The sequence below is a fragment of the Stegodyphus dumicola genome, chromosome 9 (genome assembly GCF_044657685.1).
Source record: "Stegodyphus dumicola isolate Sdum_Otavi_A_Nest chromosome 9, ASM4465768v1".
In the NCBI taxonomy this organism is placed as follows: Eukaryota; Metazoa; Arthropoda; class Arachnida; order Araneae; family Eresidae; genus Stegodyphus; species Stegodyphus dumicola.
The window spans coordinates 8,788,561-8,808,979 of NC_140776.1; the positions used below are offsets into that span (position 1 = coordinate 8,788,561).

General features: G+C 33.3%; 1 protein-coding gene across 4 annotated transcripts in view; it reads left to right on the forward strand.

The window, feature by feature from the left end:
- Nucleotides 1-370: 370 nt before the first annotated feature.
- Nhe3 (Na[+]/H[+] hydrogen exchanger 3) overlaps nucleotides 371-20,419 on the forward strand; it is a 101,149-nt gene continuing 81,100 nt past the window's right edge. For 2 of the 4 annotated variants that reach the window (XM_085823181.1, XM_085823184.1), the window contains exons 1-2: nucleotides 371-846; nucleotides 11,703-11,941. In XM_085823181.1, coding sequence (XP_085679307.1) covers nucleotides 600-846; nucleotides 11,703-11,941 — 486 coding nt within the window. In that variant the 5' untranslated portion in view covers nucleotides 371-599. The remainder of the gene's footprint in view (nucleotides 847-11,702; nucleotides 11,942-20,419) is intronic. The other 2 variants (XM_085823183.1, XM_085823182.1) reach the window with 1 other exon arrangement.

Sequence of the window (20,419 nt, forward strand, 5' to 3'; positions counted from 1 at the left end):
TATAATATGTAACAGAGGTTTCTCCGTGAGTGAGTTGAGACTATACCTGTGTGATCAATGATGAAATTGTGAAATCTTGTACCTGTACCTAAACAAAGCTGTTAACTTCAGTAAAACGGAGAAGGTTGTCATTGGAAGTTTACGTTCCATACCATGCTGTAGAAAGTATAACTTCACTGTTTTAGAGAAAAATGCTTCGATCGAAACATATTAAGTTACACTTGTTAAGACACCAATTAGAAACTGTGACATCTAATAATATAAAAAGCAATTACAACTTCTTTATTTTCTATTTATTTTTCTTCTTGAAACGAGTCATTCCTTTAAAAAGATTTAGGTTTCTATGTATGGCAACAAAATATTAAGCAATGTTTACTTGACAAGTCAGTTTCGCAATATTTTCTCGTACTAGGCAGAGGTTCTAAATTTTTTTTTTATATATGCAACTCGCGTGTGGTTTTACCGCGTATTTACACAGCAGTGTAGGCTTATGCTGAGTTATTAGCATTCAAACGTTTTGGTGCTGCTTATTAATCTTTCATAGTATTATATGTCTAAATATTTTCTCTTTTACGCCGGTTGTGGGCGTTTAAATTAATATGGCTCCTCGACTGAAAATTATGCTTCTTCCAGTTTTTACTTTTATTTCATTCTTAGCGAACACTGTTTTTGGAAATGTTCCGTATGATATAAGATTAGACGAAAATGCTAAAAGGATTCATCAAATCGATTGTTTGAATATTCTAGTTTACGTTATATTACTAATTCTCACTGTTTGTACCATCTGGTTTTTCAAACGTCGTCGAGCTAGGTTTTTGCATGAAACTGGTTTAGCAATTTTGTATGGTAAGTTTTAAAACTATAGCAATAAATTTATAAACAGTAATAATAAATTTTTTTTTTTTTTTTTTAATTTGAAATCGGCTAAGTTGTATTTAATTGTGAAAAGGAATCTCGTAATCATGTTACGATAAAATAGCTACCTGCTATAATATTTAAAAGACTTGCATGAATATAAATATGTATTTGTCGTTTTTCTGTTATTTTGGGAAACAGAAGAAAATAAGAATTAAATCATTAAACCCAGTCTAACCATAAAGATACCTGAAATTAAAATTATGTTAAAAATTTAATTGCAATTAATTCTCTTTAGTAGATTCTTATTCTCTGTTTCTTCCCTTTATGACCATTGATTGTTGTTACCTATGAATATGCAACAGTATTTACAATACTATAAAATATAAAATAATTTTCGTAACTTTTTAAATTCTGTTAATAGCTGCCCCCCCCCCCCCAAAAAAAGACTAAAATTTTATGTTTGTAATTTTCTGCATGAAAGAAAAAAAATAGTTTAGGAAGTATTCAAATAAATAATTTGATTTAATTTTACTTATTTTACTTCATATTTTTCAGTTTCTGATTTAGCATTCCTTCTGTTATTAGAATTGAAAAATGAAGAAAAACCTCATTCTTATATCTTCTGTGGTGTGAATGAAATATTATTAGTAACATATAATATTGCTCTATGATTTGTATATGGGAAAATTGGTTACTTCCTTATTATAGTGGCCCTCAGGATTGAATACCTGATCAGTCGAGATACCTCGCCATGTGTTCTTATACCTGGTTACATGTTACATCTTGGTTGATTAGTGATTTAATTTTAAGGGCTGCTATAATAAGGAAGTATCGTAAATTGTATATTGCATGCAGTTCAAAATTATCTGTATGTATGTGAAATAACTCTGAGATGAATAGTATTATAACAAAACAATAAAAATGCTAACTTATTAAACGGAAGAAAGTATTTTAAAAAGTCTAAGGAAACAAATCCTTTTATGTCAGTTAATGCTTTGAGGACATGGTTAAAAAATAGATCAGAGTTGTAATGATTCAAAAAGGTAGCTCCGACTGAAATATTGACGAAAGAAATTCTGCACCTACTCCTCGGGTTCAGGAATGTCTTTGTCCATTAACCTTCCCTGCCTTTTTTCTGATGACTTTTGCTAGAACTACTTACGTAATTTTGTAAGTTTCCTTTTGTTTTCCCTCAACAGTGGCTTGCTCAGGGCAAAAACTTTCATCGCATTTCCCATAATTCATTTGCTGTTTAAAATTCTGCTCTGATACTGCTATCTGAAAGATGCAAAAGGGGCAGAATCGCCCACTGATTAACGCGTTTTTAAAAATTGTGCATTCTCGTTTTCTATGTACACATTGACCTATTTTCACTTAAAAAAAAATCATAGAATTGCACAAAAATGGCATTGCAACCTCGACCATGTGCACCTCGACCTATTTTCACTTAAATAGTCAAAGAAAATTGATAAAAATCCAATTCTTCTTACTCTTGTAAAAAGGCCAAACAAATACGTGGGCGATTCTACATTTAACCGATGCAAAATGCAGTGCTGTTTAATGAAAATGTAATCATTTTTTTTTAACTACAGGAGACTATATTTAAAAGAATACACTTTAACAAAAAGTACTTGCATATTAATGCAATGACCTTAGTAGAACCTGCCACATTTTCAGAATGTGTCAAACTCTGGAAACAAACAATCTTTAACATTACTAATTTTACCTACTGCTTCTATTGCATTTCCTTCAACTTCAGATTTATTTCAATTTCTGTTGAAGATATATAGAATGTCTTCATGTTTATTGATCACTTCGGCTTTAGGTTTGGTAAAAATTACTGTTAAATTGTGATCAACAAATCTAGTACTGACTGTAAATTGTCACCTAAATTTTTATTTCACCAGAATATTTTGTACATTTAAATTTTTTATATTTCTATCAGTTTCCATCTTAATACCACCACTACCAACTTCTTAAATATAGCTTCTTTTTTCAGTTGTCAATATTTGTCATTTTTCATCTTTAAAACTGCTAAATATTTCTTTACTTCTTGCCATGTCAGATGTAGCTCCTGAATTTATAATCTATTTTTTTTATCATGTAGTTCTTATATTTCATTCTCTGGATTATTTCTCTCTTGATTAAAAGATGAAGTTTTTTCAGTTTTCATAGATGCTTAGCATAAACACATAGCTGGTTCCTATTCTTTTTATGCTATTCTAGCAGTTTTATTTGTTAAACGTTGGAGTTTTTTTTTTTTTTTTAATGTTCTTTATTTTTCTTTTTGTATTATGTTAATTTGCAACCTAATTTTCCACAAGAACATTTTGTGGCATTACCACATTATTTCGATAAGTGTTGTATTAAGTGTTCCTATATAAACACATCTACCTTTAGCATGTTTTAACTGCGATCAGTTTTCTTTTACTTTACAGACTGCTTTTGTTTCTTGTCTTTCATTTTATTTTTGTTTAATTTTGTCCTTCAAAAAAAAAATTTTTTTTTTTTTTTTTTTTTTTTTTTATGCTTGTATAATTGTAGCTGTGTTTTTAACTCTGTTGTTGTTAGTGATTTTAACATCAAATTCATTCCCTAGTCCTTCTACTGTGAAGTAAATTTATACTTTATCTTTTATTTCATCACCTATTTGAATACTTTGATTCATCCTGCTTCATTTTTATTCAAGCTAATTCTATTCTACATTTCATCTGAATAGCTATTGTTTTTGCTGTTTTTTTATTTCTTCTTTCATAGGTATATTTTAATACTTATAGAACTGTCTTAGTTTGATTCATTATATATCTTGCTATTTCAAGTTTTCATAATTATCATCATCCCTTTTATATGATTTCAGTGGTTCATATTCTTCTGTAATACTTCCCCATATTTTTAGACTCTTATTTTACTTTCAATGCTATTTACCCTTTTAAGATAAGTATCATTAGTAAATTTCTCTATGCAAGTTTGATTTGTCATATGCGATTTTTTCTTATTAATATTCATAAATTATTACATAAGTAAGATTTAACTTTCAAAGAAATCAACCATGTTATTTTTCTTAAATGACGTAAGTGGTCTGTCTCTTGAAAATTCATTATCACAAAGGACAACCCCACTGTTACCATAAGTTGATGCTTTCTAAAGTTTTAGCTATAAAATTATAATTATGGGTGCCCCTTGGAGTAAATTGTTGATTTTTGGCAGTACATGGATACCGAGTTTGTGAAGTTCTTTTACTTTCCTTATTCTACATTTAAAGGATTTATGTAAATTTATTAATTATGAATTTCAGTTTTTTGGTCTTTGTGAAAAGTTAATTCTAAATTTCTTTGGTTGATCTTTACATTATGGTAACTTGGCATTTTTTGGCGAAAATTTGGCGACCAACTCTCCTACAGCAACCCTCTATTTTTTTTTTTCCCGCCGCCAATTTGTCTTCACGAAGTAAAGACATGTTTCTTTTCTTTTTATCTACTGAACACTTCTTCCAACAATCTACTAGCCGAATTACACTTATCCTAGAAATTTTATCTAACAAAACTGCTTAATCATGACAAATATTCACTGCAAAATTGGGAAAAAGTGCACAATACCATACTCCTTACGCGTTTTTCAAAATAACACATACGTATAAACCACGTACTCGCCGACTTATTTTTACTTAAAAAAACAAACATCTCAGAATTGCACAAAAATGGCATTGTGCACACTCTTCACTATATCCATGTACACTGCTTTTTTCTCATAAATTAGAAAAATTTCACGAAAATACATGACAATTTTCTCAATCTTTAAACCCGGTAAAAAGAACATATATGAAATTACCTGATCGCGAAAAAGTATTTACCCTTTCCAAATATGAACATTTCCACATATAAAATAAATAAAATATCCAAAAACTTTTACCTCTAAATCATCTATTACATTATACACGTCACCAATGAATTCATACCGCAACCATTACAAATACTTAGTGTCAGATATTTAAATTATTTCCATACACGTTTACTTCAACTAAAACGTATACCAAATTCCTACAAACATAAAATTCACAAAATAACTATCATTTCATTAAAATATAATAAAATTCAAAAACACTACTTAAAATATAAATGAGCACATACATTAAATTAATACATACATAAATACCCATTTCGAATTCACTTTAGTTACGGCCATGGGATCCAAAAATTCACGAACACTGTTTCACACAACACAGAATAAAGCCAAATACAAAATTTCCAGATTTTTTCCCGATTTCCCCCCTTTTCCGATTAAAGAACCGTAATTCGTCCATTAATATCACATGACATATCCCATGATCTCTCATTTCCCTCACACAAAATAATGCGTAACCCAGGTAGTAACCTTTATCGTCTCCAAAATGTCGCCAAACTACCAGTTACCATATTGTAAAGATCAACCATTTCTTTCTTTATATATTTACTAACCAATATTCAGTGGCATAATGTGTAAAAATACATGAAATAATTATGCATTTCTATATAAAAATTTGTTTCTCTTTCTCTCTATCAGTGGCGTGCGGTCCATATATGCAGGGTGTGCAGTGCACACCCTGGCAAAATTATGAGAGGCAATAATTTTCTACACCTATCTTTATATGGTATATAATAAATATTATTTATAATATATTCAAATATTATGTTGATTTGCTTGCTTGTATTTTTGCAGTGCGTGCGGTACTAGGTGCTGCACCACGTAGCGTGTTCAAAAGCAAACGAACATAGGAAGTTTTGATGTGGACTCACTGTGCACTAATAGAAAATCACGGTTTATATGTATGGGCTACTGGAGAAGCACAGCATACTATAGCAGTGAGACAAGTGCAGCTATTTTCCTGCACTTGGCAATCAGAGTCATCCGAAGGTACGGTTTATTAAGCGTTGTATTAGAGCGGGGACTTACGTGCTGTAGCGTTTTTGGTTTTTTAACTGATTAACTGGCCATACGATTTTGCAGATGGTTAATGTTTAAATTTATATATTGTAAAATTTTGTTTTTATGGAAATATAAAAGAAGTATTTCATCAATATAAAGGGAAATGTTTTAGTGTGGTAAAGTAATTTCGGTGATGTATTATATTTATAGAAATAATTCGCTGAAAAACTATTTTGTTTTGTTAGACAAAAAAGAAACGAATTTTAACAGAACAGTCCAAATATTACCATTCATTGTGTCTTACAGACAGTATATAAGTTATATCTGTTTAACACAATATCCCTGGTTTTGTTTTTAAAAATTGTCAAGATGTTTTTCGCAGAATATATGATTTCTAAATGTCAAAAACAATTAAGAAATAAAATTTAATCCACTGACCGAACAAGAAACAGTTCATTCTAGTGTACCAACGTGCAGTGAAATCCTCTGCAGGTGGAATAGATGTTCGGTTTAGCGGCAGCAATGAGCATCCTGATGTCATCAGGCTGATGATGAGGCACCGCAGCAGCGGACGCCGTGTGGTCCTACATTTGCTGAAAATATAAGTTTTTCGTGGAAGCCCGAAGCGTTGCTTTTTGTTTGCCACCGATATGACACCATACAACACAAGACATGATTTTTGCTTCAGTGCTAGTAGAATTCTCGTAAGTTTAGGTAGTAGAATTCTCATAAGTTAGCTCGTAAGTTTAGCTTCATAGAATTCTCCTAAGTTGCTTCAGTGCTAGTAGAACACTCGTAAGTTTTAGTCTCATAAGTTAATTTATAGGTATACCTCAACTACTCATAAGTAAATATTTTATTTATTGTATTCTTTAAATTTATATTCATAATAAATAACCCATTTCAGAATAGAGAACTCAGATGTCTCAATAATTAAAGATTTATTGGAAAATCCATTTTCGAGACGAGACATTACTACAAAAAAAGAAATAGTTAAATTAAGTAGACCAATGCTGGATATTATTATATCTCAAAACTTTAAGGGACAACAGTGTGTACGACATTTTCAAAAATCTATGTATGAAAAATTAAAATGGTTAACCGGTTGTAGTGAATTGATTAAGTTGTACTGTTGGCCATGTTTACTTTTTGTTAATTGAAAAGGACAAGAATAATTGAACAAAACAAGGCTATGGCAATTTAAATCATCTCCACGAAGCTGCAAAGAAACATGAAAAAACACAATCTCACATAAATGCCGTAATACACTATTAAAAACATTTGGTACCGCCAGGATAGATTTAATGTTAGATCAACAAAAGGCTTCATTAATTGTTCAACACAATGGAAAAGTAACAAGAAATAGAAATATTATTAAGAGATTAATAGATGTAGTTTTTTACTTAGCAAAACAAGAAGATGCATTTCGTGGACACAATGAGAATATAAATTCCCTTAATTGAGAAAATTACACTGGTGGGCAAAACTTAAGCTACATGTGTTCTTTTTTGCATAACTCCACGAGAAATCATCTGAGAGACATGAAATTCAGAATTAAGTGACAGCATTTTGTATTTAAACGATGACAAAAGCATAATTGTGCTAAAAATTAATACAATGCATACAGTATGAAATCAAACAAAAATAGGCTTTATTGAACTCATATGATTAAATAGTATCATTATAAATGATTGTCTGTAAAAGAGGAAGAACAACAAGCAGATGTTCCTTACTATGAGATATGCTCTCCCCTTACTGCAATGGTTGCTTCGAACGGTCTCTCCATACTCAGCACCAGATTTTTCAAAAGATCTTGAGGTAAGAGTGCCCATTCTTCAATCAGCATCTGATTTAGTTGCTGGGTGTTCCCCGGAGGATGTAATCGTGCCACAAGGCATCTCCCCAAAGCATCCAACACATGTTCTGTGGGATTTAAATCAAGAGGCCGTAATACACTATACGCTGGCCAATCCACTCGAGTGATATCTTCACTTTTCAGTAGCTTCTGAACAGCAGGAGTCTGGTGTGGCCCTGCATTGTTATCCATAAAAATGAAGTCTTCTCCAATGACACCTCGGAACAGATGCATATGAGGAAGGACACCTCCTGACAATAGCTATCTCCGGTTACAGAACTTCTGTCGAAAACGTGGAGCTCTGTCCGCCCGTTCAGCATCATGCGTCTCCAAACGACATCTTCAGGACACCGTAACAGTCTCTTTCCGTGATGTTACTGAGATTAAACCGTTTTCTGACCTCTCTCCAAATCAATTTGTGTTGAGAATCGCTTGTGGCACTAAAACGACTCTCATCCGTAAGGAGGATACGACTCCATTGATAAGATGCCCAGTTTTTGTGCTTCTTGCACCACTGTAAACGGTGACGCTGCTGGCAAACTTTCAAAGGGATGCAGCGTTCAGAATGGCAGGCGAATAAGCCACCTTTTTGAAGGTGTCTGCAGACAGTAAACCGCGACACTTTTCGCCCCGCTGCTGTACACAGTTGCTGAACTATGGAGTTTGGTGACTGGTTTCGGGCTCTTTTCACCTGCAGGAAAATATATCGGTCATCCACTGCAGTTGTTTTCCTTGGGTGGCCACCACCAGCCTTTCTAACAGCCGTACCTATGGTTAGTAAGGCTTTCCAAGTGCGCGAAAAGACACTTTTGTTGATTCCAAACTCTTCAGCTCTACTGGTCACACTTCGCCCCTACTCCAGATTTTCGATGATTCTTCCGTATGTGAAGTCATCCAGATCATTTCTTCTAGCCATATTTCACGAAAGAATTCCCTGTACTTGCAGTGAATGTCTTTAATTGCGTCTCCATCCTTTCTTTTATGGTAGTCCCAAGTTGAGCATGCCAACCGTACGCGTTTTGCATCCGTTCACGTAGCTTGTGACGTTTTTTTCTTGACATTTGCATATGCATGACCTTTCTACTGAATTGCATGTTCATTGTATTGAATGCAAGAACCCCTTTTCTAAAATTTAATGGCTATCTGATTAAAATTTACATTGTTGCTTAAATTTTTCACATCAGTGTATATAGAAGTAATAACTTTAATTAGTAAATATGATGACATTTTAGCAACCCATCTAAGAACTGCAACTGTATCTTCTGGAACCTTTAATAGAATACAAAATGATATTTTTGCATTGATAAAAAATATTTTAATTTCAGAAATTAGAAATGAGGTAAAAGAAACACCATTCGTTGCTATTATGCTGGATGGAACATCTGATATACCTCACAAATCGCAATTATCGGTTGTGCTGCGATATGTTAATAATTATAGTGCATCAGTGGAAAGATTTTTGTTTTTTAAAGATGTTAGTGGTGATCGTTCAGCGGAAGCTTTGTGTAATGTTGTGCAAGAAACGATTTTGAGTTGGGGGTGTGAGAATAAACTGATTGCTTAAACGTACGATGGAACGGCAGTCATGGCAGGAGCGTTGAATGGGATGCAGAAAAAAGTAAAAGACGTTTTCCCAAAAGCTATGTTTCTGCATTGTTGCGCACATGTACTTAATTTAGTTCTGTCGTAATCTGTATTGTTTATAAAAGATTGCAAATTATTTTTTGCAACAATTTCTAGCATAGCCTCATTTTTTTCGGTGTCTACAAAAAGAAATCATGTTTTAAATGAGATTATTAAAAGAAAATTACCAAAATTAGCTACAACACGTTAGAACTATTCATCTAGTTTGATAAATACCATAAAAAGTGAAAAGCAAGGCCTATCTGATTTATTTGAAAATATTATTGAGAATCTAGAAGGCTGGGATAACGATACAATTAATGTTGCAAAGAGTTATCACATGTTTTTTTAAAGAATTTTTTAAAGGTAATTTTCTCCTAAATATTTTGACCAAAGTGTTTAGTTATACTGATGCTCTATTTGATATTTTACAAAAAACTAACTTAGATATAGTATATTCTAGTCAAAAAGTAGAGGAAGTAAAAGATGCAATTCAAAATATGCGAACTTCTGTTGCATTTGATGAAGTTTATGAAGAGACTATTTCTGTAGTGGGTCCCCCAAATTTAAAAAAACATCGTGTAAATTTACAAAACTCAAGTGTAGAACAAGACCAACATTTTAAAAATTTATATTATGAAATAATGGACCCTATTTATTGTCAGTTAGATGTCCATTTTAAAAAAATTAAATTTGTTCATATTTTTTGAACTATTGAATTTCAGTTTTTTTAAGAAATATCAAAGTAAATTTCTGGAGGAATGCCTTAATTCGTTAAAGAACGCTTATGCAGAACATTTCGATTTTGTAAATCTAACCAATGAATTATGCATTCTTTATCGTAGTGAGTCATACCACGAAATGAATTTATCGAAACTTATTCAGCATATAAGGCTGAATGATTGAACAGATGCCCTAAGTGAAGTTAATAAATTGGCACATTTAAGAAAAGATCATTTTCAGCACTGAAAAAGGTAAAAAATTATGCATACAATACAATGAGCCAGGATAGATTAAGCAATTTATCTCTAATAACAATAGAAAAAAAATGTTACACTTATTACAGTCAAAACAGAGTTTTATGATCATGTAATTGATGATTTTGTTAATAATACGGATAGACATATGGATTTTGTGTACAAATGAATAATAAAAAGTTAAAGAAGTGTTTAATGTACATTTTTATGGTTTTATTATTATTGTTGCTGTTCTCTGCACACCCTGCATGAAAACCTACTGCACGCCACTGCTCTCTATGTATATATATATGTGATATTTAGACTTGAAGAAAGTTTCAACAGATTGGCATTGGTGAGGCTTTACAGCGTAATTAGAAAGATGGATGCATAAACCAAAAATTTCCAGAATTTCCTATTTCGAAACATAATTTTGTTCTTGATAATAACACTAAATCTGTTGCCTGCAAACAAGATATTTTTTATCATAAGCAGCTACAATAATTTTTAGGTACACAGGTTAAAAAAGTATGACATCTTAAACTGGTAAGCATAGCAGCGCAGAGATGTTTGCAGGACATAAGTTAAGAAAAGAAATGAGGTAATTGCTCGCGAAACAGTATTTATAGTGGGTAGGTGCATATGTACAGCTAAGGTTAATTTTATGTTTTATTTCTCTTTTCAAATAGTGTTATGTAATTTGGAAAGATCACGGATTTGGGAAAAAAGATGAACTTGGGGGGGAACATCAAATTTAGAATAGTCAATTTTGAGGTTGTCAATTATCTCTTAATCTAGCCATTGTATTTTATTATATCTTACATATATATATGTCTGTGTGCATATTTTTCAAGTTTTGGAAAAAGAGGGAGAGGTAATCTTCAAGCAATGGTGAAAGGAGTGCATGGGGTGTAAATGTTTGAAAACTACTGGATTAATAGAATAAAAAGGAAAAGTCCATTATTTATCTCCTTGGTCATACATTTTCACCTGTGTAAAATAATTTTTTAAAAAAAGTGGAATACCGTATTTGACGGCATATAAGACGCACTTTTTTTCCTAAATTAGGACACAGGTTAACTTTCAATACTGAATGCTGTTTTTAGCCTGGATAAAGGTCTAGACACACATAACTTTTTCTACATCTATATGTGTGTGGCCTTCTAGATAAAGGTGCGTCTTATATGCCATCAAATACGGTATATATATTTCAAGCATAGCATGTACAAAAATTCTAAACAGTATTTCTAGATGATAACTAGATGTTTATTAGCTAGCAAGGAGAAAATTAATTCAAATTAGGCAATTTATTTTTGTGTATCATTTTGCTGTTTATTTTTGACTAATATAAGATTTCATGCTGTTAAAAATAGAAAATAATTTTTTTTCAACTTTTTGCTCATTCTGCTTATAGTATGCTTATATTACTTTTATGCATTAATTTTCACATTCATTATCTCATAATCATAATTCTCAATTTTTTAAAAGCATTTTTTTTTATAACATAGGTTTAGTTGTTGGTGCCATTATTCGTTATGGTGGACAAGACTATGAAGTTGGCCATATTCGAGTTGTTCCAGGTAGAGGTTATGGAAGAAATCTGACCATTCCACCAGATAACTTATTCTTTTCTATGGAAGTAGCTAAGCAGACTTCTGTTGAAGCAATGGCTAGAATAAATAAGACCTATGCATATTCATTTCGTGGAGAAATTACTGATGTGGAAAATAAGAAACTTGACCAAAAAGTAAGTGAGTTACGTAAGCTCAGTTTTAATAATACAGAATAAATTATGAGAAATACTTAAATATTTTCATTTCTTGTTCAACTTGGAATGCAATATTATTTTAATTAAGGTTTTAAGTTTGCTTTTAATCAAAATTTTAAATAATTTAATGGCTGTTTTGGTTAGTATTAACATATGTAATACAGCACAATATCCTAAATTGAGACCTGTAGAACATCAGCAATTTTTTAATAATAATTCTCAAGAAAAAGCAGGTGAGACATAAAAGTGAATTTTCTCCCGACTAATTGAGATTCTGCTATGTCATTTTCAGACACCCGCTGACTAGGAAATCACACCATGTCCAGTGACAATATAAATAAAAGTTCAAGTATCCAGAATGCTCAAGAAATTCCGAATTCTGGATATGCAAAATTTCCAGGTAGTTGAGCGTATAAAACTAGAACTCGGTAGAAAAGCCGAACGAATGGAAGAAACATAGTTTAAAATTATAAAAACAATTGTTTTATTTCTTACCAGCTGAAATATTAAAAGTCTACATTTAAAATTGTATAAGATTTTTTTGGGGAAAATACATTTCATACATAAATGCTGACATATTTTGTAGGCCTTAAACATGAAAGTAAAATATCATCCAATTCTGAAATCTCACCAGAAGTTGGTGGAAATGTTGCCACATTTACACCAGTCAGTCTGCGATAAGTTTCATGCGGCAGATCATTCTTTATATAAAAAGTTGCAAATTATGGATATAGTATATGAAAACTTAAATCACTTATCATACGATATTTATTCTTCCATCACTATTGTTTATCCATTTTCAAGTAAAGTCACACATTGTGTCTTTTTTGATGTTAGTATCCTATAGCTTAGAAACTACCCTGTTGCATACTGTCCCATGATAAAAGGTCACAAATATTAATAATTTTTTCAAAATGTGACCAAAAAGAAATAACAGAACTTATATCTTTTTTTTTTTTAACAAAAGTTAAACTGGCTCATCAAGAATTAATTAGGTTTACATAAAACCAAGGCCAAAATCTTATGATTGTATTGTGACATGCTTATCCATGTTTGGTGCTAAATCGCACATTTTCTTTATATATGTGCTTATAACAAACTCTGATACTTATATGCAACTTATAACAAACTCATTACAAATCTCTCATTTACTAAATTTTTGAATGATTTTTTTTTTTTTTAAATTTCTAATAGATTTCCAGGTAGTTGAATGCTGGATAATTAGGCTTTTACTGTACGTAATTGACATTAGCCATGACCACACTTCTGTCACTTGAGCAATTGTGGACGGGTTAGTATTTTTCTGTTTGGCCTAAACATAAAAGTTCCGAGATATTTGTTTGGAGGGGATGTTGCTTATATTGGTTTTCTTTTGCTGGCATACTAGCAAGGAAAGAAGAAAGAATTAGATTCCTAGGAACAGTCAACATAGCAAGTTGTGCTCTTCTGTAACTATTTTATTTGATCCAGTTTTTTGTTTTTTGCAGGCTATTATAGTTACAGCAATCTTATAAAAATTAAAGTTTGAATTTTCAATTATGTTGACAAGAATTCTTAATTCGTGAGCTGCAATAAGATCTACAAAGCAAAAGCATGTTTCTGTGTCAGTCAAGCAAAAAGTAGAATTGCTTCAAAATAGAGGCATAATTGGTCCAAAATTGTGAGGAGTATTACATTGGAAAAACAGAAAAAAGGAACTGTGGTGAAGACTGCAAGCAAAAGCGAAATTTTCCATTCTATGAAATTTGTGAAGAAATGTCCAGATGAAATCTGTAGTATGGTTTTAAATGAAGAAAATATTGCTACTGATAGTGAAGAAAGTGACAAAGAGGATGTTGAGAATAAAACGATTTCCATTGACAGTTTAGTAAGAATTCTTAACATGGCAACTACAGGACTTGAAAAATGGAACTTTGTAACCAAACAAGAAATTACATCTATTATAAAATTAAAGAGAAGATATTAACACAAAAAATGAAACAGCTGAAGAAACAACTTACATTAAATAGTATAAACAAATAAACAAATAATATTTATTTATGTAATTTAATAAAACAAACAAATACTTATAGAGTTTCTTTTTATAATTTTATAATTTATACATGTCATTTTACTAGATCTAAATTGATAACCTAAAATTTGGAAATTTTCAAAATGCAGGATCACGGAAGTCCTATTAGCTCTGAATCTCGAACTTTATATCTTGAATGTTACAATTTTTAGATGCCATATGCAAATTCTTTTTCTCTTTATAATTATGCAGTAATACTATAATGGGCATTTTGCCTTTATAAAATTATTTTTTGCAACAAAAGCCTGTTTTGTTAAGCTTTTACTTTATTTTTATCACACATTTCTTCTACAATCTCAATTTTTTAGTTGGCATATTAACAGAAATTCTTATAAAGTATATTATGTAAGAGTCTGAGATAAACCCAGGACTAGAGAGAAGGGCTAACTCATAGAGCGTTTCCCCCTGAAACATGCAGTGAGGAGTGATGACGTAGCAATGATGCCACCGAGCGCGGAGATGCAATTGACAACATAGAAATTAGCGTTTTAAATTTGAAGAACCAGCGTTTAAAATGAGCTGTGTGTGAAAGATAGCTATAATTTGGAAGAGACAATGTTACTGCAGTATGCATTTTACACTGAACATTACAAAATTTAATAGCACTTACTCAATTTTAAAATAAGAGATAAAGTGCGCTACTCTTAGCATAAAGTTCCTGTTTTTATTTGCAGGGATTTTTTTTTTGCTTTAAATGCCTGTTTGTTTCTAATCATTTCTTTATCTGCATGTTAACTAAGAGAACTGTACTACTGCTTCTAAGATAACTAATAACAGCTATTTAAAATTAATCAAAACACAACCTTAAATTGGCATAGTTTTAAACATGTATGGTTATATATGGCAAAATTTCTGCTAATCTAAGTTTGAGTTTCAGCCTAATTGTAAATTTTACATTGGCATATTTTTATCCCGATTCAATATAATAACATATATTTTTTTTAAATAATTTTTTAACTTAGGCTTACATCAATATTTCATTTAAATAAATACATGTAAGATTCTTATCTTAATTTAGACAAAACAACTTTACTCACAGTACCTAAAATAATTATTTAATTTTTCAAAAGTGGGGATTAGGGGGCAGGTCTTCTTATGCCAATTACTTTAATATCATACTTTATGTATATTTTATCTAGAATGCTAAGCTAACACAAAATCGAATCAATAATAACAGAGGATACAATAAAAGCTGGAGCGACTTTTTGTCTCTCATTTCCCTTGACCATTAAATAATTTGGTTTTAGTTTGTGACACAATTTAATTTCTCCTGAATCTTTATTTAAAACCTCTTTAATAATATCAACATTTAAAACAGTTCCATCTTCTAAAACAAATCCTTTATCTAAAAAGTGGTTTCTCAGTAATTTGAGGCAGTGCGCTAAATCTGCAAAAACCCATATTTTTTTCGTTTGGAATACTGGATTTGGAAACTGAGAACTATTAATCGAAATATGTAACTCTTTCCTCAAAGTAGTAGATCCTCCTAAATCAGACACTATTGCTTTCACTTCTACTCCAGATGATTGAATATGTCTTATGAGTGAAAAAAGAAGTTCTTTCTTCATTGGAGTGTTAAAATCAAAAAATATTGGTTGTTTCCACTGCGAAATGAGACCTCTGATTAAAACAAACTGTGTTTTTTGAAAAGGACCGAGAATTTGGTCCAGTTTAGAGTCATAGCAGAGTTTAGAATCTATGTGCATTTCGTCGAAACTAAGAACGCATATTTTTTCTACAGAATTCAAATATTGGCATCTTTCCTTCATTACAGCAAAAACATCACTCTGAATTCCTGGACTACATGAAAATTTAGCGCACCATCTCTTTAATGTGCTAGTGCTAAGTAAAGGAATTCCCATTTTTTTCTTTCCAAAAATCGTAGCTTTTAGATGACAGAGCTCTTATGACAATGCAACGTGAAATATCTTCACTAGTCCACCTGATTTTTTCCTTCTTTTCTAGCAATGCGTTAATCTGCGTCTTTGTAAAAATATGCTTTAGACATTTTTCCAAATTCTCCGATCTGTTCTGTTTTTTCCTAAATTTCGCTGTTTGGGATTTTAATTTCTGAATTTCCGATACAAATTTCTTTCTAGGCGTCGTCCACCTTCTTTGTCGCTGAGCAAACATTCTAAAATTTTTCTTTTCTCTATTTTTCAATATTTTATTACAATTTTCTAAGGATATTATTTTGTTCTTCAAATTATCAATACATTCTTGTTTATCTTTACACTTAGGGCACTCAGGGATATTGTCACATAGGGCATTGTCACTTGTGAGTTTTATTTCAAAATCATTCACATTTGATTTATTATTGTCAGCTTCAATTTTGTTCTCGGCCTCAAAATAAATTTTCTTTGGGCTTAATTCGTGTAGTCTTTCAAAAGCACTCTGCATTAGTTTTCTTTTCAAATGTCTTCAATTTCTTTGTGTTATTTCGTTTACTGCGCACGATAAATTTACTTTCGGCACAGCATTGCATTTTAACAGTTTCTTTTGCAGCAATCCAAGCAAGCGATTTCTCATGTGATCTTCATAATCACTGCACAGAAAATGTTCGCTGCAAATTCTTGCGTTTTTCACATTAACAGAATCTTGTCTTCGACATTTATGTATCCATTCTTTCGTCAAAAGCAAATTATCCTTTGGAAAAGAATGAAATACAATATCTCTTTCTTTCGTATTTCTATAAGTGTTACGGCACGTTGCTACAGCACAAGAAGCCATATTACATAAAGGATACTTTAAATATAGAATTTAAAAGGAAAACTGACTAAAACTATATATATATATATACACACACAAATTATTTTAAATATTTGCATTATTAGAAAACAAATATGTATGATTAACATTAATTTGGGATATGCGATCTCCAGAAAATCGTCTCGCAAATGAATGAAACTACAGTTTTAAAGGCGCGAAATCAGAGCAGGTGCAACAGAGACACGTCAGATTACTTCTGGTTTTCCCCCCCTCCATGAGGCTCGCGTCGGCGAGGAGTCGAACAAAGGAATGACCTAGCCCTTCTATTTATCCCTGGATAAACCATTCAAAAGATAAGTGTGGCCATCATATAGTTCTGCAAATTTGATTTTTAAAAAATACTAAAGCTTTGCTAGCTTCTAAATGACTAAAAATACTGATCATTAATAATTCATCCTAGGTTTTAGATTGTTTTGATTCCTTTTTCCACTAATAACACAATTATTCAGTTTCTCTTAAAATTTCCTTCAAAAAGATATATTATGGCAGTTGTTAATGGATGCCATTTTTGATTGCACGTTGAATGTTAACAAAATCTGACTCGGTAATATTAACATTTATATTTAATTCTAGGATGATATATATTTTAACATATATCCACTTATACACAATCACATTGCATGTAGTTACAAGATGAGCATTTTTCAGTTCGCAAGTCCACATGAGTAAAAATCAATAAAATCAGATTACAGCTACGATAACATCACGGAGGGAAAGAGAGATGAGTGCGTGCTTCACCGACAGCAGCCAGGAACCGAGTAACCAGTTCGAATTTTCCTCCAGAGAGGAAGAGGGAGAAAGCTGGTAGCGCCCTCTCTCGGGGCAGCGGCCAAATAATAATAATAAAGAGTTCTCCACAGTATTCCCCCCCCCCCCGAGTACCAAAGGTACGATGAAAAAAATCAGTTGACAAATATCTGGTGTTGAAGCGCACGCATCTTCCCGATCGTGTGATGACTGGTGGAGCACTGGGAGGAAGCGTAAGGTCGGTCGAAGGAGGAGTATCCGGAGTAGCAGTTAAATCTGGGGCATCAGGAGGATCGCTGGTCACAGGAACCTGAGTGTTTGAAGCTTCGAAGAAAGCAGGCTTCAGACGATCTATGCTCAGGACGGTTTCCTTGTCGGTCGAAGAACGAGAACGGTGAAATGCTTATTGTTACGTGCACAGACCTTGAAGGGTCCATTGTATTTAGGAGTGAGTGGTGGTTTGACCGCGTCGTTTCGCACAAACACGTGAGTGCAAGTGCTCAGTGCGTGGTGCACGAAAGGGGCAGATTTGTTGTGGCATGAAGTAGGAGTCGGAGACAGCTTCTTCATCGCCTATCGGTAAGTCTGGACAAAGGATGCTGGATTGACTGGAGCAGAGGATGGCTGAAAGAACTCAGATGGTAATCGAAGGGGTGTGCCGTAGACAAGTTCAGCGGATGTACCTGCGAGGTCTTGCTTGAAAGAAGAATGCAAACCAAGAAGCACAAGAGGAAGTGAAGTAGTCCAACGGATGTCATTATGGCACTTCAGGGCTGCTTTCAGGTCGCGCTGTAAGCATTCCACTAAGCCATTAGCGGAAGGATGGTATGGTGAAGTGCGAATTCGGCTTATTCTAAGCATAGATGTCAGAGAAGCGAAAAGGTGTGACTGGAATTGTCGACCTTGATCAGTAGTCACAACTGATGGTACACCAAATCGTGCAATCCAACCGGTGATGAATTGTCGAGCCACAGAGTCAGCAGAGATGTCCTGAATGGGAAAAGCTTCAGGCCAACGAGTAAATCTGTCAATGCAGGTGAGTAGATATCGATAACCGTCAGATGGTGGCAGAGGACCGGCGATGTCTATATGGACATGGTCGAAACGTTCGGATGGCATCACAATTTTTTCCAAAGGGCTATGTGCGTGCCGGGTAACTTTTGAACATTGGCACATGATGCAGGAATGAGTCCAGTTGGCAATGTCCTTTAGCATGGATGGCCAAACGAATCTTTCTCGTATGAGCTTTTTGGAAGCCGGATACCTGGGTGTGATAGGTTGTGAAAACAGTCAAAAACTTTTTTCCTGAACTCAAGTGGTACATAAAGTCGCAGTCTGTTGTTGGAGTTAACAATAGTTGGACAATATTGCACAATAGTTGGAGGTTCCAAGTAAGTTGTAATGATTGGAATTTCAGCGAGCATTTTCGGTCTTCACTGAGAAGTTTTAGCTCCTCATCAGTGGCTTGCGAGTGAGCAATAAGCGTGAAATCCAGTGGTGCATTGGCATCGATGCCCTGAATACGTGAGAGAGTATCCGCGACGACATTGCTGGAACCTGATATATGCTGAATATCAGTGCTGAATTGAGCTATATAATTTAAATGCCGTATTTGTCTCGGGGAAGCAGAATTTGATTTTGATGTGAATGCATAAGTTAGAGGTCGGTGATCAGTAAATATAGTGAAGTGTTGACCTTCAAGATTATGCCTCAAATACTTAATAGCTGCGTAAATAGCTAATAATTCTCTGTCATACGTGCTGTATTTTTGTTCGGTAGGGGACAGCTTACGTTAGAAAAATCCTAGCGGCTGGTAGTCATTAGAATGTCGAACGTTTAAGACAGCTCCGATGGAAATGTCAGAAGCGTCGACCATAACACTCAGCTTTTGGTTAGGAGAGTGATAGGAGAGAGTTGCAGCATTACTAAGGTCGTGTTTACATTTTTCAAATGCCTGATTAAGTTCATCGTTCCAAGGAACAGGGCGTTTATCATTTTTACATGAGTCTTTTAAGAGTTCATTCAGTGAAGCTCGGGTCTCGGCTGCCTTTGTAAGAAGCGGCGATAAAAGTTTATCATGGCTAAAAAACGTCTGAGCTCGACAATAGTGGTAGGTTTTGGAAAGTCGGCAATTGCTTTTGTTTTTTCAGGCAGGGGTTTTACACCTGAGGCAGTAATGAGGCAACCTAAAAATGAAACAGATTGTTTTCCGAGTACACATTTGTTAGGGTTTAATGTCAAACCATGTTTATTCAAACGATCAAACACTTGACGAAGATGACAGATGTGCTCTTCTTCGCTAGTCGATGCAATAAGGATGTCGTCAAAATAAGGGGTGCAAAAATCCAATCCAAATAAAACTTCATGTATAAAACGTTGGAAAGTTTGTCCTGAATTTCGTAAACCAAACGGCATAGCCAAAAATTCAAAAAGACCAAAAGGGGTTGTGACGGCAGTTTTCGGAATGTCTGCAGGGTTAACAGGAATTTGATGATAGGCACGTGCTAAATCAAGTGTTGAGAATATGTTCTTTCCTGAAAACATTTGAGTGCAGTCCTGAATATGGGATACGGGATAGCGATCCGGAATTGTAACGGCATTTAAGCAACGATAATCCCCGCACGGTCGCCAGTCGCCATTAGCCTTACGAACCATGTGCAGGGGGCTTGCCCAAGGACTTTTTGAAAGCTGAATGATGCCTTTTGATAGGAGAAAATCAAACTCTTGACGTGCAGCTTGAAGTAATTCTGGAGGTAATCTTCTAGGTTTGGAGAAAATAGGAGGTCCTTTAGTTTCAATGTGATGGAAAATCGTTGACATTGGCCTCTCAAAAGTTTGTGAAGGATTCGTCAAGCTAGGGTAATCGGCAA